This window comes from Desmodus rotundus, chromosome 7, assembly GCF_022682495.2.
Source record: "Desmodus rotundus isolate HL8 chromosome 7, HLdesRot8A.1, whole genome shotgun sequence".
Lineage (NCBI taxonomy): Eukaryota > Metazoa > Chordata > Mammalia > Chiroptera > Phyllostomidae > Desmodus > Desmodus rotundus.
This window is the reverse complement of record NC_071393.1, coordinates 74182483-74207982: the sequence shown is the minus strand read 5'-3', so window position 1 is coordinate 74207982 and position 25500 is coordinate 74182483. Positions and strand designations below refer to the sequence as shown.

At 55.3% G+C, this 25500-nt stretch overlaps 1 protein-coding gene and 2 pseudogenes across 2 annotated transcripts; all 3 read left to right on the top strand.

The window, feature by feature from the left end:
* The first annotated feature begins 3669 nt into the window (after positions 1 to 3669).
* LOC112311992 (V-type proton ATPase subunit d 1-like) lies at positions 3670 to 4780 on the top strand (annotated as a pseudogene).
* Positions 4781 to 6033: 1253 nt separating this feature from the next.
* LOC112311072 (proteasome subunit alpha type-2 pseudogene) lies at positions 6034 to 9186 on the top strand (annotated as a pseudogene).
* A 7040-nt stretch (positions 9187 to 16226) lies between these two features.
* Positions 16227 to 23913, top strand: CCDC9B (coiled-coil domain containing 9B). Of its 2 annotated transcripts, XM_045201356.3 has the most exons (12): positions 16227 to 16248; positions 17384 to 17512; positions 18269 to 18382; positions 18675 to 18782; positions 19351 to 19506; positions 19598 to 19723; positions 20330 to 20534; positions 20870 to 20928; positions 21378 to 21585; positions 21687 to 21786; positions 22369 to 22411; positions 22495 to 23913. In XM_045201356.3, the coding sequence occupies exons 2-12, from the start codon at positions 17501 to 17503 to the stop codon at positions 23032 to 23034; spliced, it is 1671 nt and encodes a 556-aa protein (XP_045057291.2). In that variant the 5' UTR covers positions 16227 to 16248; positions 17384 to 17500; the 3' UTR covers positions 23035 to 23913. The 2 variants fall into 2 exon arrangements, 1 of the variants encoding a protein (XP_045057291.2); XR_006656499.3 differs by lacking the exons at positions 16227 to 16248; positions 17384 to 17512 and adding an exon at positions 17935 to 18166 and having other exon boundaries at positions 18239 to 18382; positions 21532 to 21585; positions 22495 to 22589.
* The last annotated feature ends 1587 nt before the right edge of the window (positions 23914 to 25500 follow it).

The window sequence follows — 25500 nt, the reverse complement described above, 5'->3', positions numbered from 1 at the left end:
TCCCCCAGGGCAGTGCCCAGGGCCAGGGTCATGGCCATGTCCACCACCATGGCAGTGCTCCTGCGGAAAGCCAAATGAGCAATGTTAGAGTCAGTGCCAATCTCGCCCCAAATCGACTTCCCCTCTTCTCCCTTTCTTCTGTAGAGGACTCAAGATTCCTGGGCACTAGCAGGGGATCGTGGTGGAGGGCTGGGAGGTAGGGACAGCAATAGCAGCTCTTGACGCTGGGCCTTTTGCTTTGATGAAGCCAGTCACCGAGCAGACAAAATGGGAGGAAGCTAGATTCATTGGTCTCCATTCCTTGAATGGAGATATGATTCCCACTCCCTGGACCTCAGTTTGTTTAATCTGTAACAAAGAAGCACAAAGATCTCATCTTCTCCCTTCCATCACCCAGGAACCTTTGTAGAGTGACTAGAGGTTTTGCTGTGCTGGGAACTGCAAGCTGACTGTACTTAGAAGTGAGGGTGGGACTGAGGAGGCTACAGAAGAGCTCACTGTGGCCCCAAAGCAAGGAGGAGACAGGAGGCAGGGTCAGTGGATGTGTAGGAGCTGGAAGGAGGTGGGAGGAGGAAGGCAGCTGGAGACTGGAAAGAGACCAAAGGCAGGAGGTGCCAAGGCAAGGGTGTGCACATTCACTGTCGGTAGTGCATGCATATGCATAGGTACAAGTGTGTATGTGAATTTACATACAAATAGCTGTGTACATATGCATGGGTGAATGCATATACATTCTTGCTGTACACACAGATACATGTGCATGGGTGCACATGTGTGGTTGTATGTACAAGATAATGGGAGTGTGTGTGTGAGCCAGTACCTGTCTCTCAATAGGTGCCAGATTCAAGAAACCAGGAAGAATAGAAAGTAAAATCAAGGCTTTACTGCCTCAGTCAGAAGAGGCCTGGAAGGAGGGTCGTTTAACCTTCTGTCTTGGCTGGAAACACTTTTTAGGCCCCAAGGCCAGAGGATTTTCTTTGCCTTTTGCCATAGGCCCAGGGAAGAGGAGAGCAATTTCCTGGGGTCCTGAGGGAGCAGGGGTAGGGCTATGCCCCTCCTCTAGGGGTGGGATAACTTGTCAGTCTGCTTCTGCCTCCAAGGGCCTGGTAAAGTCTTGGGCATTGGGAGTGGTCATGGAGGTGGAGAGGCAGGCTCCGGGACTAGGGGCTTTCCTGTCACCATGTTAGAGCAGCTCCTGCCCCATCCAGGCTCAGTGATGCCCCTTCCCCTGCCTGCCTCTCCTTCTATGACTATTTTTATGGTGGGACCAGTTCCAGGCCTGGGAGCTGGGTCTGCTTGTGGTAGCCAGTGGAAGGATTGGGGGAGCAGAGAGGAGGGCTGTCAGCCTCCCTTCTTTGGCCTAGGCAGGTCACTGGGGCCCTGTAGTGTGGTTGGGGTTTGGGAGCAAGCCAGCCATTCAGGAAGTCTGTGGGGGTAGCCAGGAAGGCAGGGAAGCATGGAACAGGCGGGGAAGCAGCAGGAGAGAGCATGGGCTGCTGCGGCAGGGAGAGGATGTGAGGAAAGGAGAGAGACAGATGGGAAAACAGGAGAGCAGCTGACGAGAAGGCTGCAGCCGGCAGGGGGTGGATGAGTGCTGTGGGGCTGATGGCTGAGCCTGCTTCCTACTCTTCATTTGGGAAGGTCTAGGAAGGTGGCTAGAGGCCTGGAGAATGAGGCAACTGGGAGGAAAAAGGGAAAATGACTGGGAAACTCCTACCTTCCGACTTATGGAAAAGAAAGGGGAAAAAAGAAGCAGCTTTTGTCATTTGGTTCTGCAGCTAGAAGCCTGTCCTCTTCCCGGTGCTGGTTTTGTGCCCACCCCCACCTCCAACAAGGCTGCTCACTTGCCTGACCCTCATTCCTTCCTTCATTCACTCAACAACAGATACGGGTATGTTGGAAGTCAATGGAAGTTTCAGCTGTGCATTGCCGTTGTTCAGGAGCTGGCCCCATCCTCCTGGGTGGGGTATGCCTCCGCGCTGTCAGTTGTCTGCCCTGCCAACCTCAGCCAAACCCTATGACGCTAAGGGAGGCACTCCGCAGTGGCAAACCCAGCAGATTCTTCTGCTGCTGCCTCCAGAAAGGCCCCATCCAGCCTTCCCTCCTGCCCCTCTCTCCAAATCCCACTTTTCTCAGCCCAGTCTCTGTGCAGACCCTCAGCTGTTTGTTGGCTACTGCTTATGATCCTCTATTCCCCTCTCTTAGCCTTTGCTCCTATCTCCTGCCACTTGAACAATTTCTCGTGTTCAATTCTGTGTTGCCTTCCTGCAGGATGGCTGGTCAGATAGGGCCGTCCTTCCTGCCTTGCCTGCCCAGCCGTAGATGCCACGGGGTCCTTCTTCAGTAACCAATCCGAGTGGTCCCAGGTGTTCTGAAGTGCTCTGTTGGTGGGGATTGCCTACTCAATGAGACGTGTTTCCTGAGGGCCAGGATGGCCTTTCGTTCCTTTTGAGGGAAGCCAATGGCACAGCTGCCAAGAGCTGAGTTCTGGACTCCCCACCTAGCTACACCTCCACAGCCTCACCTTGACCATAACCCATAATTTCCCAGGGCCTCATGTGTACTGTGGGAAAAAGACCAGTCTGCTTATTCCTGAGGATGTTTCTTAAACCGTAAAGTATTCTACAAAGTGTTAGAGATTGTTTTTGTTTGGACCCCTACCACCCCTTTCACAAAAACACACATTCTGGCATGCAGCGGAATGGTGCCTGATGGTGCCTGCCTTCACCATTTTCCTTCCCTCTCTCTTCCTTCTTCCGCCCCACGGCCTCCAGCCACAGTAGTTTCCTGGCTCCATCTTTATCGGGCAAGTACAGAGAGTGACGAAAGGAACACCAGTGGTTCAACAGATGAATTTTAGTTCTGTAATCTAAATTTCAGCCTTTCCTTATTCCCTCCCAGGGATGTACATGCACAATCCATTCAAGGACTAACAGGGATAAAACTGCTTCCTCTGGCTTAGCTTGTACCCAGTGTGGAGCTGGGCACTGAGTAGGTGCCAGGCATGGGTGGTGAATGGATACAGGGGGTTCACGCACATGGTGGGTAGACAGAGACATGAAAGCATCATATCCTGACCCATGAACTCCACTCACACACTTGACCCTCAGACTCACAATCATGTATTACTTCAATTTCACTTGGGCCAATGTCAATCATATTACTTATTCATAGTGTGGGCCTACCACATGCCAGATCATGGCACCCAGTCCCTACAGATTCTTGTCCCTGTGTAGACGCCTGGCATAAAGGCGGGAGAGGGTGGCTCAGTGAGACCAGTTCACCCAGGGCAGGGAAGGGCAGGATGGGGTTAGTGGGTAGGGGCCTATGGAAGATCCAGGGACCCAAAGATCTTTGCAGGTGAATAGAAAGCCTTCCATGGTCCTAGCTGCTTGTTCCTGTCTCCTCCCACCAGGATTGGAAGTTGGCAGGAGGCCTAGGGTCTGAGCCAGGTTGTCATTTACCAACAAGTGTGTTCTCATTGGACAGCTGCTGAGGTACTCTGGTGCCAAGGTTGGCCTCCCCCTGCTTGGGCCTGGCTTGTAGACTACAGTGGACAACCCCAGAATGGAGCAAGTGCACACACAGTACATTCATTTTCTTTCTGACCCACAAATCAGAATACATTATGTAACATAAAGACCAAATACGTGAGCCCCTGCCACAGCCATGTCATTCTTCCTGGAGCTTTACTTCAGTTGTGGACAATGGCTACTTGGAGGGACTAGTGCGCGGCTTGAAGGCTGGGGCGCTCAGCCAGATGGACGACCGCAGCCTGGTGCAGTGCGAGACGCTCGAGCACCTGGAGCTGCAGCTGCAGAGCATTGACTGTGGCGACTTCCTGGCCAACAAGGCGTCACCACTGACAGTGTCAGTCATTGATGACTGGCTCAAGGAGAAGATGGTGGTGGAGTTCTGCCACATGAGGAACCACACCTATGAGCCACCTTCTCAAGGAGAAGATGGTGGTGGAGTTCCGCCACATGAGGAACCACGCCTATGAGCCACCTGGATTTCATTACTTACAGCTACCTGATCGACGACGTGATCCTACTCGTCACGGGCACACTGCACCAGCGCTCCGTCGCTGAGCTTGTGCCCAAGTGCCACCCACTCGGCAGCTTTGAGCAGATGGAAGCAGTGAACATTGCGCAGACACCTGCCGAGCTCTACGAGGCCATTCTGGTGGACACGCCCCTGGTGGCATTTTTCTAGGATTGCATGTCAGAGCAGGACCTCTGATGAGATGAACATTGAGATCATCCACAACAAGCTTTACAAGGCCTACCTGGAGTCTTTCTATAAGTTCTGCACCCCACTGGGCGTGAGCACGGCCGATGCCATGTGCCCCATCCTAGTGTTTGAAGCAGTCCATTGCGCCTTCATTATCACCATAAATTCCTTCAGCACAGAGCTGTCTTAGGAGGACCATGCCAAGCTCTTTCCACACCGAAGGCAGCTGTACCCTGAGGGCCTGGCCCAGCTAGCTCCGGCTGATGACTACGAGCAGGTTAAGAACATGGCTGACTCCTACCTGGAGTACAAGCTGCTTTTTGAGGGGGCAGGCAGAAACCCTGGAGACAAGACCCTGAAGGATCGATTCTTTGAGCACGAGGTGAAACTGAGCAAGTTGGCCTTCCTGAACCAGTTGCACTTTGGTGTCTTCTATGCCTTTGTGAAGCTCAAGGAACAGGAGGAGTGTTGCAACATTGTGTGGATTGCTGAGTGCATTGCCTAGAGCCACTGTGCCAAGATCAACAACTGTACCCCCATCTTCTAGCGCCCTGGCCTAGGGCTCCCCACAAGTGTGTGTGTCTGTGTATGCTGGGACCAAGGCCACGGCTCACATGCCTGCCCTGGGGGTAGCACATTGTCCTAGCGGCTGCCCAGCTTCCCTGCTCTTCTGAGGCTACTCCTGGGCCTGAAAAGGGGCTGGGTACCTGATCCCTCCACCAAGGATAGACCAAGTACCCCTCCAAATCAAGGAGGCCCCCTTAGCCCTGTTACAGTCACTGATATGTCCGAGAAGCATGTGGTCAGTTTTGTGCTCCTTCCTAACCTGAGAATCCCTGGGGGCAGTGTGAGCCTCCTCTCCCCTCTGTAGGTCACCCCCAGAGCCATAGGGAAGCAGTGTATGTGTGTGTCCTTGAAGCGTGGGGGAAGTAGCTGTGCATATCCCTTTCTCAACTCTGCCCCTCTGAACAATAAACTGCCCTAAGACCAAAAAAAAAAAAGACCAAAAAAAAAAAAAGACCAAATACTTGACATCAGAGCTCTCTGGTACTCATGTAGTTGCTGAACACAGAAACACAAATGTTCACACACACACACACACACACACACACCCTCCAGTACAACCATCCAGCCCCTTGCAAGACAGGCCCCTTGCACCCCTTGGAGCCACTATTTTTGTCGGCTTCTACTTGCACCACAAATATTCAGCTGCAGTCAGCCCCCAAGCTATGCCTGTGGTCCTTCCTGCCCCTGCCCCTTCCCTTTAATGAATGATGAGTCTGCAAGAGATCCATGGGGCTGGACTCAGGACAGGGAGCAGTAAAGGAAACCTTGGGGCCAGTCAGAATCTGGCTTAGCAGAGAAAAGGTAGGCTTTGGAAAAACACAAACGACCCACCTGGAAATTGGGCAGAAGATACGAGCAGACTTTCTCCAAAGAAGACACACAGATGGCCAATATGTACATGAAAAGATGCTCAACATCACTAATCATCAAGAAAATGCAAATAAGAACCATAAGGTACCACTTCACACCTGTTAGAATGAACGCCATCAAAAGACAAGAGATAACGAGTGTTGGAGAGGATGTGGAGAACAGGGAGCCCTGCACACTGTTGGTGGGAATGCAGACTGGTGCAGCCGCTGTGGAAAACAGTATGGAAACAGTTTCCTCAAAAAGTTAAAAATAGAACTACCATATGACCCAGCAATCTCACTTCGGGGTATATTCAGTCAAAGAAAATGAAAACACTAACTAGAAAAGATATGCACCCCCATGCTCACTGCAGCATCACTCACGATGGCCAAGACCCGGAAGCGGCCTGAGTGTCTACCGGCAGAGAAAAAGGATAAAGAAAATGTGATAAACACACACTCACACAGCAATATTATTCGGCCATAAAAGAGAAGGAAATGTTGCCCTTTGCAATAACATGGATGGACCTTGAGGACATTATGCTGAGTGAAATAAGTCACACAGAGAAAGACAAGTCTCACTTATATGTGGAATCTAAAAAAAACCCAGAACACAAAAACAAACAAACAGAACCCCTCAGCTCACACACACAGAGAACAGGCCGGTGGTCATCGGAGGTGGGGAGGGACTGACGGGTAGGTGTGGGTGCAAATGGGCTAAGGGGATCAAAGTTACAAACTGTTGCACACCTTAAACTAATATGTTATATGTCAATAAAACCTCCAAAAAAAGCAGGGGCTTGGACTGTCTCTTCTCAGTTCACACCAAAGTGTTTGAGGGACAGGAATTGGTGGCTCTGAAAGGAACTAGTCATTCAATCCCTTCAAACCTCAGCAAAACCCTTCTGTCTGGCATGGTAGAGGCTGTAAATTCAATTATAACTCAAGTAGAAAGTGGAGGTTCAGGGGCTGGGCTCGGAATGGGACAGGGCGGGTGAACAGACGTGCACGCAGATACATGGACGCACGGCACACAGCTCCACAGAGTATTCATGAGAGACACAGACTAACACACACACAGGCATGACACCCACACAGAGACACAAGGGCACAGATACCAAGTCAGTGTGCACACGCTCACCCACCACACCCTCTCACAGAGAGCCCTTCTGTCCCCCGCCCACAGCGGCAGGGCCGGACCCTCGCAGGGGAATGCAGAGCAGGGGCAGGAGGAAGCCTGAGGCTCCCCATCCTCAGGTGTCTGGTACAGGGCAGTGATTCTCAAGTGGTGTGCTGTGGCGCACTGCTGTGTCGCAAAAATTCTTAAAACACATGTGATACTTGACTGTTTAGTCAGGGCACTGACCTCTTTTTCCTCAGACTGTCGGGTAAAAACACGACAACAGCCTGCACAGCAAAGGCTGTCCGGTGTGAATGAACCAACATTATAGCTATTTTTTGGTCAGATTGGCAAAAAATCTATTTTTGTGTGTGCTGCAGAATTTTAGTGATTATTTTATATGTACCACGAGATGAAAAAGGTTGAAAATCACTGGTGTAGGGTGGGGAAGAGCTGGTGTGGGTCAGGCGCACTGGAAGGATCAAGGGCAGAGGGTGTGTGGGGGTAAGGGGGTGGGCTAATCTTTGTCTGGGCAAGGAGCAGCTGGCAGCAGGTGTGTGTGTGTGTGTGTGTGTGTGTGTGTATCAGGTGGAGAGTGTAGGAAACAGCCCATCACCTGATTGGTCTGGTAAGCAGACACATAGAACCTAGGCAGGGGTCCAAAACCCTGGCTAGCCTGTTCAGCACCCAGAGGGCTCTAAATGTTTGTGGAGCTGCTACTGAATGCCAGGCTGCGAGCTTCACATGCTTTAGGTAACCGCAGACTCCTACAAAAGAGATGGGATCCTCACCTGCTTCCTTGGGTGGAGGAGGAAATCGTGACTCTGGTCGAGGAAACTGGTAGAATCTTTGCCCTGGGCACCAAGCCCCAGTCCTGAGTCCTCCATTATGCTGTCCCCTCCCAGAGAGCCATATTGTGAGTGGAAGTCAAACAAGTCAGAAAAGGGCACGTTGGGGTGGAATTCAGACAAGAGGGAAGGGAGCCGCGGGTCTGAAGCCCAGGCTGCCAGCTTGCTCTGCACTCGGCAAGCCCCCGTGCTCTGGCCTCCACGAAGTCCTTTGACCTCTGTCGTGGGCCACAGCCCCCTGCTCTGTGTGCTCTGACCACACTGTCCTCTGCTTGTCCCCTGCAGACAGACCAGCTACCCCTGGTACAAGCCCTCCTATCTCCCCGGATCCTCTCTTCTAACGTCTCTTGCCCCCACCGGACTGTATGCTCCTCAGCAGTTCTCCCGTCACTCAGCAGGTGCCCAGTAAATATCTGGTGAAGTCGGAGTGCAGTCATTTTTGGGTAATAATAGAAATATTATAATATATATGCTTCCACTTCTGTGGTTTATGTTTCATGTTTTTTCCCCTTTTTTACATATTTAAAATTTTTTTTTGGAAAAAGGAGGAGAATGTCTTCCCTGATTGCCGCCCCTGGATGACCTGAGCTCCGGCTGCCCACCCTCGAGCTCACGATGTGGGCAAAACTGAGGCCAGCTAGGACTCCCATCCGCAGCTGGGCAAAGGGCTCGGCTGGCCTGTGTCAATCGAGGAGAACAAGAACCATGTGAAGCTGGAAGCACGCAACAGAAAGCAGAGAAGTTACAGCAGTCGCTGTTCCAGGTTTTCCTGTAAAGAGCCTGGATGGACTACCAGCACCTGAGCAGCGTTAAATTCATTTTTAAAAAGTAACGCACCTAGTCTCCAGGTAAAGATGGTGGAGCTTTTTATTGCCTATGTTCAGCCCATCTGGTAAACTTGTCCCGATTGAATATGTTTTGGCTGCTGTAACTGGAGGAGCCCCTTCAGGGGGAATTAAAGCAGCAAAAGGCGCGGCATTCGCAAGCGAGAAGAACCAGAAATCCATTCTGTGTGATGAGCAAAGCGAACGCAGAGCGGAGCCGATCACCGAGCATGAGGCATAGGCCGAGATGACGGAGTGTTTGTGCACAGAGCTCAGAACTTGCTCAGCGACACTCTCTCCTTTACTGAGAACCCGTTCCCACAGCTCGGCTGGTACACAGAGTGGCTTCTGGGACGCAAGCGTATACCCAGTCAGGCATACTGTAGTTATCGGAGTTCCTGAACCAATTTGTGGTTGGAGTGAGGGACAACCACGTGCACTTCCGTCAGCCCCCTCAGGGCTTACTTTGGAAAGCCATAGCAATGGGAAAGAACTATGTGAATGGGAAAATTTTCTTTGAGAAAAGATGTAAGAAATATCTAGAATCCGAGGATGCCATTCACACAGCCGTATTAACCCTAAAGGGGAGCTTTGAAGGGCAAGTGACAGACGGTGACTTAGAAGCTAGAATCGGCAGTGTAGCTGGACTTAGGAGGCCTACTCCACCTGAACTGGTTACTTGGCTGCCGTTGCTTAATAATGAAGTGACTGAAAAATCCAGAACTTCAGATGATCTCTATACTTAAACATTTCTGAAGTATGTTTTGTTGTGCAAACTTTTTGCACACTTATTTCTACATGATTTAATGGATCAGTGATTTTCATATGACATTTATAAATTGTAATAAACTGTTATATCCAATAAAATGAAATAAAATAAAAAGTAACATATCTGTTGCTAGATGGGTACTAGACTTATCGAGGTGTTCATTTTGTAAGGTATAAATGTCTAATCACTATGTTCATACCTGAAACTAATATAATATTGTATGTCAATTGTAATGGAAAAATAATTAATAAAAAAATAACATGTCTGAGAGAAATGAAAACAGGCCCTTGTCAAAGGTTTATACTTGAATGTTCAGAGTAGCTTCATTTGGAAAAGGTGAAAATTGGGAACTTTTCAAATGGCCGTCCACAGGTGGATGAGCACACAAGTTGCGGTGCGAGCACTAGGCAGAATACTACTCACCAATAAAAAGAACTGTGCCGCGTGCTAGAGCGAGACTGAGTCTCAGAATAGCTGCTGAGTCAGAGCAGCAACACATAAAGAATGCATACTCCATAATTCTGTCTAGAAAATCCTAGAATTTTAGAAAATTCTAGGAAATGTGAACTCTTGTCATTGCAATGACAGCAGACCAGTGGTCACCTGGGGACACCGGTGGGGACCGGCGGGGGTGGAGGAGACGTTAGAGAGGGGCACCAGCACGCTCTGGGGGGGGGGGTGCTGGCGGGTGTTTTCCTCATCTCAATTGTGGTGACGGTCTCATGGATTATACACGTGCTAAAACTCACCAAACTGCACAAAGTGCACTGGTTGTGGAATGTCAGTTTGGTGTCTATTAGAGCTGTAGAAACAAATACCACATCCACAGGGGAAAATGATTTGAAAAAAGGAGAGAAGGAAGAAGAGTGACGGTCCATTGTTTCCATGGTGCACAGAAAAGTATTTCAGGGTGTCGGATTCTCTCACAGCACCAGTGATCTCAGGTCAGCTCTCGAGAAAGGTGTTATCTTCCCCTCTTTTGTAGATTAAAAAAATCCAGGACTCGCAGAAACCGAGAAACTGGCCTTACGCCACCCAGCCAGTGTACGGTGGGTCCCAACTGCAACCGTCTCTGAGTCTAGCCTGGGCCCCTCCTCCACCTTCCCGTCCTCTCTCCTTTCAGGAATGCTCTTCTGAAAAACTTCAGCCTGCTTTGGTAACGCTGTGGGCAAAGGACTTTGGTCACTGACCAGTGGGGAGTTATTACTGTGACACGTTTGCTGTAAGCCTCGGGGGAGCCAGGGCTTGGAGGACGGAGGTACAAAGGAGTGGCACCGGAAGGGCTCCCACCCCTCAGCCCACACCGCCCGAATGGCAGGACCTGCCTCCACCCACGCCAGCCCTCCTCACCGCTCCCTTCCAGGAATCCTCCTTCTCACCTTCAGGGACCCTGACAACATGACCTCTCCACCCCACCCCAGCCTAGCTGTGGCAGGAAGCTGAAAGGGGAGGCTTGTGTCCTCACAGACCCTCAAAGGGGACTGAGGGGCTGCAGGGCTGAGGAATGCTCTGGTCTCGAGGTTCAGGGCCTCTGTTCTCACCATCTCTGAGGTCAGGTCTGAGCTCAGGGCCCTGGTCACCGCAAAAAGGCAGTGGGGGAGGTACAGAGGCGGTAGACCTGTCTTGCGGGGGTAGACAGAGAAGCTAGGACGGACTGAGCTGGGAGGCCAGAGGGAAGTGAGGATGCCCACAGCAGGGTGATCACGTTGGAGTCAATTTACATTATGATGTTCTAGGTTCTTCCTTACCAAGCCATAAGATGTGGGCAAGCAGAGCCTCACTCAGCCACAGGCATGTCCCCTCTTTCCTTCGGCACTGTGCCTTACAGGTGGTAAGCACACACCAAATGCTTGAACTTACTGCCTGGCTGAGAGAGGTGGCACTTACCTGCCAGAAAGACACCACCTGGAAGAGATGGAGGCCTGGGGAGCAAAGGAGACACTGCTGGGCGAAAGGCCGGGCTCAGGGAGAGGAGAGGCTGAAGGGTGTCTCCTGTAGTGGTAGAGGCTGTGGGTAGGAGTCTTGGGAGAGGGCACACTGACAGTGAGGGCCAGAAAGCAGGATGTCCCTCTCTGTGACCTCTGATCTCTCTCAGCAGAGCCAGCCAGGCCCCTTGCTCCTTGGCTGCCTTGTGGGGTGGGGAGGGAGGCAGGCAGCCAGACTCCTTCACACGTTTGGTTGGACAGGCTTCTCACTGCAGGAGAGCAAAGGTGGCCAGACCTGGGCATGCGCTGGAGAGTGCGCGGCAGGGCTGGGGCGTCTGAGTGATTCAAGGCAGGTGCATTGGGGAAGCCTCCACCTCTCCACCCAGACTCCTGGGCAGGTCACTGACCCTGATTGCCAAGAGAAGCTAATAACACCTGTCCTGGCTAATTAACAGCTTTCAGAGCTTGATGAGATCAAATGGCATCACGTGTGTGAGGGTGTGGCAATGTCAGATGTAAGTGCCAGGTGTTACATATGACCATTGTCAGGGTTAGCCGGTGAGGACTGATGTGATTTCCTGACCTCTCCATTACTTCCCTAGCTCACACACGGATCTCCCTGCTGGACACGCCCTGCCCCGCCCCCTGGTATCACTCAGAGTATCTCATTAACTGGCTTCTGAGAAGTTCTCTCCCTGTCCCAGGCCCTTGCAACACCCTCCTTCCCCCTAAAGCACAGGTGGCAAACATGAGGCCCACGGGCAGAATCCAGCCCTCCACCTTGTTTTATCCGGCTCGGCACCTTGTTTCTACCCTGCGGCAGCGCCAGGCTCTCGCTTCCCTGTTAAGGAGTAGTTACATTTATACAGTCCTAAAATTATATTTGGCCCTTTGAAGGCAACCTCGAGGCTGATGTGGCCCCTGGTGAAAATGAGCTTGACACCCCTGCCCTAAACTGACCAATCGTCTAGGTTTGCCTAGAATTGAGGGGTTTCTGGATGCGAGACTTACAGTGTTAGAATAGGGTCAATTCCAGGCAAACTGGGACAATTGGTCACCCCACTGCCCTCCCCACCTCCAGGCTGCTTCCTCTTCCCTGTGGTGAATATGGTATCTCAGACATTTCGATGTCTGTCTGTCTGTCTCTCTCATCTTAGTTGCCCTTACCAGCCTTGAAGCCTCTAAGCCAGGGCATGCCACCCAGAGATGGGGCATGCCACCCCTGGCCATTCCTTCCCTCTTCTCAGTGGGGCCGGCCAGCCCTTACCAATCCCTCAGCCTCCTGTTGAGTTTCTATCCCCTCTACACCTCAAAACTGTGCCAGACCTTTTCCCTATCGCAAGAAGATGTAACCCCACCTACCCCCACCCCCATGAGAGGCCTCTGGGATGAGCTTCAAGAGGAAAGAGAGCCTGTCTGTCTCGTGCCAACCCTCTCTGCCCGCCCAGAGGAAGGAGTACCCTGGACACACATGGCCAAGCCGGCCTGCTCCCCACATCCGTGAGGCTCCGCAGGCCTGAGTCCTCGATGCTGGGCAGGCCCTCCCCCTCCCCACTGTGCCCACCCTCAGCCACGCTAATACTCTGGGCCTCCTGCTTACTCTTCCCTAGACCCCTACTGCTCTGCCTGGCCCAGACCCCTCCCTCCAGGCTTTGGACACAGCTTCCTGCCTGTGTGCTTCCCTCTACCTCTGCCCCGCTCCCCCATATCTTACCTGCTTGACCCATTCTAGCTTTAGCTTCCTAAACCACTGCACAGCCTCCTCAGACCCTGCTGTAGAACCTCCACTGAGCACCTCTTGGACCACTTGGACCACTGTACCCACTCGATCTGCCTTTCAGGGTCCTTCTGGTCTGGTCTGCACCTTCCTAACCTAACATTCTCCTGCTGGTCAGAGCCGCCGCCACTTCCCCCACTGCACCAACAGGATGCCCTCCCACTGCCACCCCTTGCTGAGTCTTGCTCATCTCCTTAAAGCTCCTCTCCTCCTCCACTGGCCTGGTATTCACAAGTGCCTCTGAGAGGGAGCTTGGGCGTTCACCTCCTTGTTCGCTCATAGCCTCAGCCAGGTAAAGCACACAGTAGGTGCTGCTACTGTCAAAGGCAAGCCCTGATGGGGGCAGCACTTGGCCTCTGGTGTGGGCGGCTCTGGGAACAACAATCTGAGTCACCTTTGCAGCTAGCAAGGAACAGAAAGTCCCCTACAAGGGAGACCCCAGGCGTTCAGTGCCACACAAGGGTTCACCTCCCAGTGCTGGGGGAAAGGCTGGAAAGCGCTAGAGGCCCCAGCCCTGGGTGTGGCCTGGAGAGCAGAATGGAAGGGTAGGTCCCCAGACCAGTTTTCCTCTGCTTCCTGATGCCTCAAGGGGCTTTGGGCCTGCCCTGCCCCAGCATGCGTGCTCTCGGGAGAGGCGGGGCCCAGACTTTGTCTCTGGGACCTTGAACCTACCCAAGGCCTGTCCCTCTGGCCCGATCTCATGCACTCTGAGTCTTCCCCACCCTGAGCCAGGCCTGGCCTGACCGGAAAGGCCTGCACATACTCTGGTCAGTAGGAGTTAGCACAGCAGTTTCTTGAGCCAGGAATGGACATGGTGGGGTGTTGGGGGCGTTCACTGGAGAGACTGGGTTTGTAGGAAAGGAACACTGTACTTTACACTGCCTTCTTGCTCCTTCCCATTCAGAGGGCTGCTGCCTAGTAGCCGGGTTCTCATGCAGTCCAGCTTTGCTCACCCTCTTCCTCAATACTCATCCACCCACCCAGACCTGGCAGGTGGAACCAGTGACCACTAAGGGCTAGGCCACAGTCAAAATGAATGGTTCCCAGGCATTGGGATGTGAGCCTGGAACTGAGCCTGGTGGGATCCAGAGACAGGTGAAGCACGGGGACTGCTTCCAAGAGCGCCAGAGCTGCCTGGAAAGAGATGGCAGCCAGAGCCTGGATTTCAGAGGGAATGGGGCATGGGGGAGGGGGGCAGGCAGGGAAGACTCCCTGGAGGGGGTGGGGTAGGAGTCTGGCCCTGCAGGATTAGCTGGGCAGGGAAAACATGAAGGAGGGCACGGAAAGAACACTGAGGGGATCTCCCTCATCAGGTCACAGAAGGTTGCCAAGCCCTAGGGCCTAGAGGGCTTCAGTGTGTTTCCCCTGCAGGCTGGCTGGCCGGACGCAGCCTTTGGGTGCCTCAAAGGATTCTGTGATGGTAGCATCCAGAAGGTGGCTATCACACTTGCCTGAGGCAAGAAGAAAACTATTCTGAGCTTTACTCTAGGTCACACGTTGTTCTAGAATCTAGATACATATGGACGTTACTGGGTTATTTCATTTCTTCTGCCAATGATTCAGTGAAGTAGGTATACCTCGTTTGACAGACAAGGACCAGAGACATTAGGGACTTACTTAAATCCACACAGCCAGTGAGGGGTGAAGTTAATTTGGAATCCACGATTCCACTCTGTCTCATTCTATAACAAGGGCAAGGGATGGAGTGCTTCTGTTTAATGACCAGCCATCATCAAGGGCAGCCGTTCTGGAAACAGTGAGCAGGGTCTGAGCAGCAAAGGCTCCATGGGAGGGGCCTCTGCCAGGCCTCTGCTCCCTGGCTCAGTGCGTGGTCCAGAGGGGCTTTCCTCCCCTGCATTCTTCCCTCTTCTTTTCTTTCTCAGCGAGGATTTCCAGACTTGCTGCCATCATGTCCTCAGGGTTCCCTCTGGGTCTGTACCTTGGACCCATAATACCTTCCAAAGGGAAAAGATGTGACCTGTGCAGTATTGGGGCAGCTGGTGGGTTTGTGGGGCTGGGGAGAGTGCTGGGCAGGGAAGGCAGGTGCCCTGCTGGGTTCTAGTCTCATCTATGCTTCAAACAGGCTGTGCAGCCCAGGCTGATGGGGCTACCTTTCTGGGCCTCCTCATCAGTAAAATAGGTCTGGAACTGCTTAACTTCTCCAGTCTGGTGGAGGTGGGAGGTAGGGTTTATGGAGACTTGAGGTAGAGGAGCCGGAGAGCAGGAGAGGAGGGGAAGACCCCTCCAACCCCCGAAACGGGCTTTTGTAACTCTGCTGCCCCTCGTGGTGGTGTGGAGTACCAGAGACAGAGGCTCACAGTGAATACCATACTGGTCATCTCCCTGCCTCCCCCAGACAGTGGCCTTCACCAGCCACCGCTTACCTCAGGGCTGCATACATTCTGGATGAAAGAAAGGCAGTCACAGCCTATACATAAGATACCCACAACTGTGCCCAGGATTGCATGGGGTATTCACTCATGTTCATTTTCCAAGTGGTGGGAGGAGGGTCAGTAGTTTGCAGGGGGATCTAGAGGCCCTGGGCACGCCATTTCCGCCCTCAGAGAGCCTCTGTCCAGTGGGAGAGCAGACTCTGGAGCAAATAGGAGAACGTAGGGGCTGCTCCAAAGTGTGACATTGTAACACGTGGGAGGCACATGGCCAGACACTGTGGGCCCTGTCTCACTGTTGGCTCGTTCTAGGCACACGGGCCTCTAGCCTGATGGGCTTTGAGGCCTTTGCCACTAGGTCCATGGAGTCTCTCCCTGCAGACCCTTCCAGAAGAGCTGGCTTACCCTCCCCATGGGATGGCTGGATTTCTACCAGTGCCTCCTATTCCCCTGGCTGGGAACGGGACCGAGGGGGACAGCCTCACCCCTGCAGCCTCTTCTGTCTATACCCTTCCTGATTGGGTCTGGGAATCTGGGTCCCAAACGTGACGGAGAACATTAGGCGTCAGCTTCCTCTCCCCCTCCTAGGCCGATGCTCTGTGGGCCTCCCAGCTTCAACAACACGGTGGGGGCAGGAGATGGGAAGCTTGACTGCCACCCACCAGAGCCCTGTCCCTGCACCTCAGGGGCTCTGCAGCCTGTCGGGGCAGCGTATGGAGAAGGTGGGAGATGGAGCGAGCATGTGTTAGAGAGAGGCCCAGGACAAGAAGCCGGGTGAGTCACATTCCTGGGGAAGTAGATGAGTCTGACTCAGCGGGAACATCCGGCAGGAAAGGAAGAGGGAGCAGTGGCGTTTCCAAGCGGGATGGGAACTCCGGGGCTGCGGCGACGGGGCGTGGGGTCAGGGGTGCTGTGTGAAGGCCTGGCTGGGAAGGAGGCTAACTGTGGTGAGGAGGGGGTTGGGTAGGAAGGGGTGGTTCAAGGGGAGCAGAGGTTGGGTCTCTGGCTGGACTAGGGAAGACAGGGAGGGCAGTGGGGCTTTTTGCTCTGGAGACAGAAGGGGACAAGTCATGCCATGTAATTAGGGAAACAGGCCTGGTCAGTCAGGGATGTAGGGAATGCAGGGACCTCTGACCCCCTCAGGCCCCAGAGGTCAGGGCTCTGTAACTGCTGAAAAAGACCCCAGGTGCTCCTGATACAGAGACACCACCCCTCTTCCCGGCATCCCATGCCCGAGGTCCCAGAGGCTCCCAGGGTGGGGCTGCCAGGTAAGCTGCTCCCCCGGGTAGAGGGACCAGCCTTAGCCATACAGAGAAAGTTTAGGGAGGGACTTTCCCAAGAAAGTCTGCTTCCTTTCTCTGGGTCAGAGGGGCTGAAAGGGCTAGCCCCAGAGAGCAAGGCCAGGAAGGGCCCACAGTTAGAAGCCTTAGGAGGGTGGCTGGTGACCGGCTGTGAGCTGTAGTGGCAAGGGTCCTTCACCCCATACCAAAGAGAGACATGAACAGCTGAGCCTCCCAGGGGTGACTGTACTTCAAATACAGGGAAGACAACGTTCAACCTAAAGGAATGAGTGACTAATGGTGTTATTTTAGGTATGAGGTAGTATTTGGTAGCATAGGGGAAGTGAGCTTCTTGATCCCTTCCAATGATTTTAACTAGGGCTGGTAAGGAGAGTTAGGGGGGACTTGTTTGAGGTGGGGACCCTCAGACCAGGGAGCCGGATGGGCTGGGTCCCGTAGGCCTTTCTCTACTAATGGGAGGGGCGAAGGCCCACCCTGGCTTCCCGTCTGTCTATAGGTAGGCCCAGGCTGGGGTCTTGCAGGGGCACAGGCCTCGGGGAAAGCAGGGCCCGGGGCAGCCAGGTCCCCTGCGTAGGCTTACCCTGCCAGGGAGAGGTCCCTATTGGTTTGTCCAGGGACGCTGGGGCAGGGCAGCCAGAGGCACTGGGCAGGGCCAGCTGGCTGCCGGTGCCCTGGCCCTCGCCCTCCGAGAGTGGATGGGTGGGGGCAGCGGCCAAGGCGTTCCTGGCCTGGAGCCCAGAGGAGTCTTTTGTAATCACAACATGATCTGTGTGCTGAGCAGCGAAGCTGAAGCCAGCAGGGAGAGGCCGGCAGAGGCCTGGCTCCGGCGGCTCCCGTGTCCCTCCTGCGTTAGCTCCCCCAAGGCTCCTCTGGAATTCTCTTCGTGCCCGCTGTTGCCATGCACTCAGCTGTGAGTGGCACCTCACCCTTGGAGGGTTTCTTGGGGCTGGGAGAGGGCCGGGACACCAGGAAGCCATACTCTGGGAGCAGCTGGGGACAGCTGGGCCTGGGAGGAAGAGGGCTGTGCCTAGGAGGCAGGGGGCTGGGCAGGGGCATTGGTGACAAAGGAGACCCTGCAGGCAGAGAGGGAGGGACCCGGGCCTCCCTGGATCTGGTTCTCTCCTGTGCCCACTGCCAGCAGCTCACAGCCTGGAGCGGCTGGGCCCCTGGAAGTGGCTCTTTCCCACAGGCTGGGCACAGGCCTGAGGAGTGGGGTCCAGGGCCTGGGAGCTCAGGACGGATCAGAGGCCTCTCTTTTTACTGTGGTTTTGGGCCTGGGAGCCGAAGAGCTCCTCCTCGACCTCCTGAATCCCCTGGCAACTTCCCAGTCACGGCAGGTTCCGCTGCCAGAGCCATTTATAACTCCCATTCCAGGCTGTGCTCAGCAGTGGAGCTCCCTGGAGAGCCGGGGGAGGGGCAGCCCACTGCTGGGAGCTGTGGGCCTGGGTACGAGGCCCTGACCTGAGCCTTCGAATGCAGAGTGATGGCAGACAGGCCTCGTGGGGTGGGGGCTCGGGGCATTCTACGTGTCATCTCCTCTTTGGACCTTAGTGCTGGGTCTGGGGTATGTTCTTTGGGTGGTAAGAATCTGGTTGTGGGGGGAAGTTTGGGCACTGATCAGGGATGACCCCAGCAGTCAGGAGCTTGGGCCCTCTGCCCTCTGCAGGGGCCTCATGGGGCCGAGTCTCTGATGAGCAGGCAGGAAGAGAAGGATGCAGAGCTGGACCAGAGGATAATTGCCCTTCGCAAGAAGAACCAGGCCTTACTCCGCAGGTACCAGGTGAGTGGGCTGTGACAGGGGCTGGGAGGGTCGATGGGGTTGGCACTGCCTGTCTGATACACAGACCCTGGTGTGTTAGTCTCTCCCTGCAGGCTCAGCCTGGGGACAGGGTTAGGGTGGGTGTGGTCCATCTCAGAGGCTGTGTGAGGGTCTTGGGGACTCTGTGATGCGGTGTCTCTGCCCCCTGGTGTCCCACCGGTGTCTCTCTGTGTAGGCCTGTCGGCGTCTGTGTCTCTGTGCTTCGGGGGGCGGTGGGGGCCATGGCCTGTGCTGACCCCGGGCCCTCCCACAGGAGATCCAGGAAGACCGTCGGCAGGCGGAGCAGGGGGGCATGGCTGTGACCACGCCGGAGCTCCTCCAACCTGATGGCCTCACCATCACCATCAGCCAGGTTCCCGGTGTAAGCCCCACCAGGGAGACGGGGCAGGGCGGCAAGGAGGTGTCTGCCCACATTAGCCCTGATGTGGGCGGACACCTGCTCCTGTTCCTCTGCTTCTCCCACTTACAGTTCCGGGCTCCTCTCCAGCTCCCACTCCCATGCAGCCCAGGCTGCTGTTGTCCCCCCACCCCCAAAGAGCCACAGTTGAAAGGCCTGAAAATGGAAGCCTCCTCATACCCTTTCCCAACTCCACAGCCCTGTACCTATGCCTCAAAGCACAGGCTACTCCTAAACCCCAAAGCCCAGGGCTCAGAGAAATGGGGCTGAGTGCTAGCCATAGTGGGTGAGAGACAAAGGCCCGTTGTCCAAGTGCTCTGGACTTCCCTGCTCAGAGATGACGGGTCACTGTGGCACCCTGGACAACCTAATGCCACTGGCATGTGAAGGCCCCAGGCGGTCGGCTTCTCTGTGGGCATTCCAGGGAGGGCCAGGGCTGGAACTGGCCTGGGGAACCACCCAAAGGACCCAGCCCCCCGCTCCCAGCTAGCACTGCCCTCAGGGCCTGAGGACAGAGCTTCTCATTCTGCAGGAAAAGCGGGTGGTCAGCCAAAACTGGGCAAGGAGCACCCGTGGACCTGGAGCGGCCAATGAGATGCTCACAGATGAGGAGCTGGAGGACCACACGGACAGCTTCTGCTTAGGGGAGCGGGTGGAGCTGGCTGTGACCATGGAAAACAAAGCCGAGGTGAGCAGGATGCATGCGGGAAGCCCAGGTGCCAGGCGTGTAGCCTCTTCCCCTCCAGCTCTGCCACACTGCCCGTACTCACCTCCCCTAGGCCAAGCGGATCGTAAGTGAGAAGTCCACCAGAGCAAGAAGCCAGGGAGCAGAAGGGCCACCTAGAGAGGGCTTGGGCCAGAGCTGCTCCATGCAGATGGCTGTCAGCTTGGATTCTGCACGGAAGGTATATCTTTAAGAGGGGATGAGGACATGAAGGTGGTGGTACCCGTTCAGGGGAGGCCAAGAAGCTGAGTCCCATATGTCCCCTGTCCATGGGGACAGGCCCAGGCAGCCCCAGCAAGAATTCCCACCCCTTCTTCCTTTTCTGGTCCAGCCCCCACATTGGGTGGGCCTTACCCCAAGAGACAGAGGTGTGATCCAGCTCTTTACCCTACCTGGACCTCTGGTGGCAAGAGGGTGGGGACTTTGGATGGGGCCAGGAGAGTGCAGAGGACTGGCCCCGTGCCAGGTTCGACCTCTAGGTGGCAGCAGCCCCTAGCCCTGGCTCTGGCTCACAGCTGCTGTGTGCCTCTTCACTCTGGGCCTGGCCACACACTCCTGCAGCAACCCTGTGGATAGGTGTTATTATTATTCCCATTTTACAGATGAGAAAATGATACACAGAGAGGTTTAGTAACCTGCCCAAAAGACACAGCTAGCAAGTGGATGGAAACCGTGCCTATGGCAAACAGCACATTAGAGATGGAACACATCGAATTTTTAGATGGGAACGGCAAAACCTTGAGAGAGGAAGGGGTTAGTAGACTCTGGATTTCCATTCCAAACCCAGGGCTCTTTCTGCTTCTACCCCGTGGTGCTGAGTGTCTTCTCCTGTCAGGATGCCCGGGAGCCCCAGAGTCCAGGCCTGGTCCCCGGCTCAGCTCCCCACCGGCCAGTGTGGGGGCCCCTGGAAGGGGACTGGGACTATGCCCAGTGGAAGCAGGAGCGGGAGCAGATAGACCTGGCCCGCCTCGCCCGGCACAGAGATGCACAGGGTGACTGGCGCCGCCCGTGGGACCTGGACAAGGCCAAGTCCACGTGGGTGGCAGGGCTGGGAGGCTTATCGGGCCGACATGCTGTGGGTAGGGCTAACTGTGGGTGCTTCTTAGAGGGCTGGTGAGACTCTCCCCAGGGTGGTGAGGGTCTGCCTGGGCCTTTGGGTCAGGGATCTGGGGGGACACTGGGTTCCCCGTCTTTCTTGGACCCACCATCTCCCTGCTGCCCTCCGAGTTCTGGGGCTGGGGCTGGGGAAAGTGGAGGCGGTGTGGGTCTTGCTGCAGCCTCTGTCCTCCCTGCGCCAGCAGCCTGACTACCTCCTCTGTCTCCACAGGTCACAGGGCTCCAGCAAGCCTCGGGAGGAGGGCCCAGGCAGGGCAGGCAGCACCAGGGGTGAGCCAACACCCCACCTCTCCCCCTTCCCCTTGGCTTTTTTACCCCTTGCCCCCTCTTCCTCTCTTTCCTCTGTCTCTTGGTTTATCACTCACTTTTAGAGCTGGAAGGAAGCCTGGAAGGACATCTTCCTTCCTCTCCCTTGCTATCAGAGGAGGGCACCATGACCTCCTTGTCCACGCTCCAAAACCACAGCTTCTCCCCCGGGTTCTGACCCCAGAATGTGTGGGGAGAAGGCTCGTGAGGAAGTCTGAGCTGGGGTTGCACGGAGTTGTCGGTTTCCCGGGGTGAGAGCCCTCGTGCCCTACCTGGCCTGCTGTAGAAACAGAGCTCTGAGAGCCACGTCTCCCCTCATTTTACACACGGGGAAGCTGGTGCTGCAGAGGCCTGCCTGTCACTTAGCTGAGAGTAGTAGCATGAGCACAGGGACCCCATTGCCCACTCTCCAGGCTAGGGCTCGATCTGGGGGCCAGAAAACCCACAACTGGACCAAGGGAAGGACCGACAGCTTCCTGGCCCTGGAAGAACTGGTATTCCTGCTCCAAACTGGTGTTTGGGTCCTTTGCTACCCCGCCCGTTCCCCTTTTCCTTTGCCACACTTAGGTCCCAGGAGCCACCGGAAGCTACAGCCCCCACCATTGCCCCCTGATGGCAAAGGTGAGTTGGGAGAGGAGGAGGAGCAGGGTCCCTTGAGCTGGTGCAGGAGCTGCGCTGCTAAGGCTCTCTTCTCTCCTTGATTCGTGGACCATTTCTTGCAGGTGGTACTACTCGGGGTGGGCAGTGTAGCAGATCCTTGGTGGCACCAGCCATATGCAGCAAAGCTCGAGGGACGGATAGGCTGACTGGCAGGGCCCGAAGGTAACAGGTGGCAGAGGGCAAAATCAGGGAGGCACCTGGGCTTCCTGATTGGCTGGCTCTCCTTTCCCCCCGGGAGTTGAGAACCCTCACTGGTCTGGTGCTGCTGGTCTGGTGCCTGTGCCAGCCCTCCCTGGGGCCTCTTCCCCCTGGTTGACAGCTGACTGCTGCCTGGGGGCAGATTAATAAGATGCAGGGAGAGGCCTTCAGCAAAGGCAGCGGCAGCAAGAGCCCGGTGCCCAGGGAGGTTGGTGGTAATTACAGCAGTTACCTTCCCCTGGGAAGTCAGGTGCCTTTCCCAGGCAGCGCAGGCAGGGACATGCCTGGAGTCTCCACAGAACTCAAGGTGCTGCAGGCTTGGCACAAACAACAGCTGGGGACCTGGGCCAGGGCTAAGGAGGGAGGTGTTCAGAGAAAATGGCTAAATTTGGGGAGCAAGTCAGGCTGGAAGGGAAGCGTCCAGGAGCCTCATTCTCGCCCTGATGCTCCTGAACCCTGGGGAACGTAGGCCACCGACTATGGTGCTGGTGACGTGAAGCAGGGTGGGTAAGAGTGGGGCCTGCCGTGTATGCTGTGTTTCTACAGGTGGGAGACAAAGGAAGATAAGGAGGAAGTGGAGAGCCAGGAGGTGGGTACTGGGACAGAGAGAGGGGCGGGCTAGGGACGTGAGCCCTGGATTTGCCAGCCAGCAGGGCCAATCTCTTGTTTCAGGGAAGTCAAAGCAGCAGCCAGACTCTGAGCGAGAAGGAGCATGCGCAGACACAGAACAGGACGGAGCAGGGCAGGCCCCCGAGTGCCCCAGCAACCAGCCCAGCCCCAGCACCCCCAGAGGGGCCAAAGGGGGAGTCAGGAGCTTCAACAGCCAGTCCAGTCCCTGGCTCTCCACAAACCTCTGACTTGGTTCCCCTTGACCTCTCTCTAGGAGGTACCAATAGCCCTGGGCCTGGGAAGAGCATGGGTGTGCTCAGTCCAAGGCCCGGGGCCCAGGAGAGTCCTGCGTCCCAGTCAGAGGGTTCCGAGCAGCCCCTGGGGTGGAAGGATCTCCAGGCTGAGCAGGAAGTCCAGGCTTGCTCTGAGTCACAAAGAGGAACAGGGCCCTTAGAACCCAGAAAAGACAGGCCTGGCAAGACTGGGGTCCAGCAGGGCCTGGCACCACGAAGCAGGCCCCCCAGAGGAACTGGCCAAAGAGTAAGAGGCAGAGGAGGTGTGAGGGGCAGGACAGGGGTCCCTGGCCCCATAGGGAGATGCTGAGCAAAGCTCCTGGGAAGGGGGGCACCGGGCTGGAGAGAGGAGGAGAGAAGAACACAGTCAAGAGCCTTCTTTGTGATGGGTGTCTTGTTGCTGGTGGCTTGTGGCAGTCTGGCTATATGGTTTGGCAAATTCTCTGGCCCAGTGACATTGTGAGGGCAAGGAGCTGTCCTCCCCTGTGCCTCACGGGCACACACCTCCATGCACAAGTGTGTTTGCACCTGCAGGTACAGCCCCGGGTGTATACCTGTGCCACACCTGGTCTCTGAGGCTGGTAAGCCCTGTCTTGCATCTACTGCTGCCTAGGCCACAAGCTCCCCACCCCCTGCCCCCACCTCCCAGAGCAAAAAAGCAAGGCTGAGAAGCGCTGAGCCCCTGGCTTGCGCGTGGCCTCCCTCTCCAGCTGCCAGCTTCCAGCTCCTCAGGTGCAGACAGCCTCAGCAACTGGCACGACCACGCCAGGCCTGGTCCCTTCCTCACCTCTGCCTTTCGCCCAGGTGGCTCACAACCCCAGACTCAGGATGGTCAAACCAGGGAAACCTCACCAATCATCCAGAAGCCTTCTGCCTTTCTGGAAGAGGAGGCTGAAGCCTAGAGAAAGGGAGGCTGCAGTTGGCAGGGGCTGAACTAGGCCTAGAAGAGCAGAGTTGAGGTCTGTCCTGGAAAGGCCTCCTCTCTGAAATGGCGTGAGGTTGGGTGGGGAGGAGACAGCCTCCTCTCGCCACAGTAGGTGGGGGGGGGGGGCTTACCATCAGGGAACCCCATCTCCACCCCAGGTCAGACATTGAGTGCACCCCAAATGGGGGCCAGGGAGCAGTCCTGCAGCCCAGGGTCATTTCCTGCCATCTCCTACTTCCTCTCGCCACCACCTTGCTAAACCATGGCCAGGCAAAAGCAAGGACTCAGACAGGATCTGAGAGATGAGAAGTGGTGACTCCAGTTAAGTAGGGCATCAGGGCTTGTCTTTCCCACCTAAGTCTCCATTCCTGCCCCTCCTCTGAGGCCCACCGTCTGGTGAATTATCCAGACTCTGCACAAGCTGTGGCTTCCTCTCAATTCAACAATTTCCTGAATACCCACTACCAGCAACGCAGCCAGTGGGAGATGGTGACTTTGCCAGCAAGAGGGAGGGCAGAAACCCAGTCACTGGGCAGATCCAGGCAGCACAGCAGGAGCTGTGTCCTTGGCTGTAGGTGCCTGACAGGGGACAGGGGCTGAGGATGGTGGCAGCAGCCCAAAGGGAGCCATCCTACCGCTGCTAGCAAAGGCAGGTACCCCTCCTTTCTCACTGTATGTATCCTTTGCCCCAAGCCCTTACCTGGATCTCCCCACGTGGCCCTTCTGCTCTCCTCCCCTCCAGTCCTGCCATGGTTGCTCCTGTCTGCTGAGGGTGCCTCCCTAGGTTCTCTAGGGAGCGTCCAGATTGTCCCCCGGATTTCTCCACTGCCGGAGTGAGGCCTTAACCATGTGGTCGCAGCCTGGGCTTCTGGCTCTCATTCCACCCTCCCCAACGGTTCAGGAAGCATGAGGAGGGGATCAGATTGTTTAAAGCAGTGCTTCCTACGTGTGAAGGTGTAGAGTAATGCAGATTCTAATTCAGAAGGTCTGGAGTGGGCTTGAGAATAGGCATTTCTACTGCTTCTCCAGGTGATGCTTATGCTGCTGGTGCCCGGCCCACACTTTGAGCAGTAAGGGTTCGGACTAGCATACGTGGAGGGCTGGGGCAAGACTAGACTCCCAGGGCTTGTTGTTGGTTATGTGGAGGATGGGGTGGTGCTGCCTCCGCTGGTGGAACCTGCTTGGCTTCAGAGCTGGGTGGGAAACTGAGGCAGCTGGGAAGATGCTTGAGAGGCCAGTGAGTGGCGGTGCCAACTCCCTGTAGTAGAGAGTGAGAAAGCTCAGTGGGATGGCGTGAACAGGGTAGAAAAGCTTGGCGTTGAGTTGATCAAAGGGATTTTGGAAAGACTTGGGAACATTCCTGTGCATGTGAGAGGGAGACCCCTGTGAAACGAACAGGCAAGAATGAAAGAGTCCCAGTTCCAGTCTTCCTCTTGCCTTCCAGTCACACAAATACAGCTTTGGAGCACGGCCCTGGTCCTGGCACCCATGACTCCCAAAGGATGGACCTGGGGTAGAGCGGGTTCACACAGGACCCTTGACTGCAGGTGTTTCCAAAAACAATTGTGACCGAGGACTCGAATTCTAAGATTCACAAACTGCTCCCAACCCCCAATGCTTCCAACTGCACAGATGTGCCAAGGTACGTCTGACCATTGCATGGGGTTGAGTATTCTGACAGAGCTCTGGTTCAGACCTCACAGCAGGACATACGCAAGAGAGAAAGCTGGGCAGAGGGGCTACAGAGAGACAGGGCTTCTCTCCTGGAGGGGGACATTCAGAAGGACCTTAGGAGAAAGGATGTCATAAGAGCCACTAGGGGCTGGAGAGAATGAAGACTGGTACAGGACA

Bases quoted from the DNA above. Each gene is read 5' to 3' on its own strand.
- CCDC9B (XM_045201356.3), top strand. The intron at 18,783-19,350 runs GTAAGCCCCACC...CTCATTCTGCAG, and splicing joins CCATCAGCCAGGTTCCCGGT to GAAAAGCGGGTGGTCAGCCA. The intron at 19,507-19,597 runs GTGAGCAGGATG...CACCTCCCCTAG, and splicing joins CCATGGAAAACAAAGCCGAG to GCCAAGCGGATCGTAAGTGA.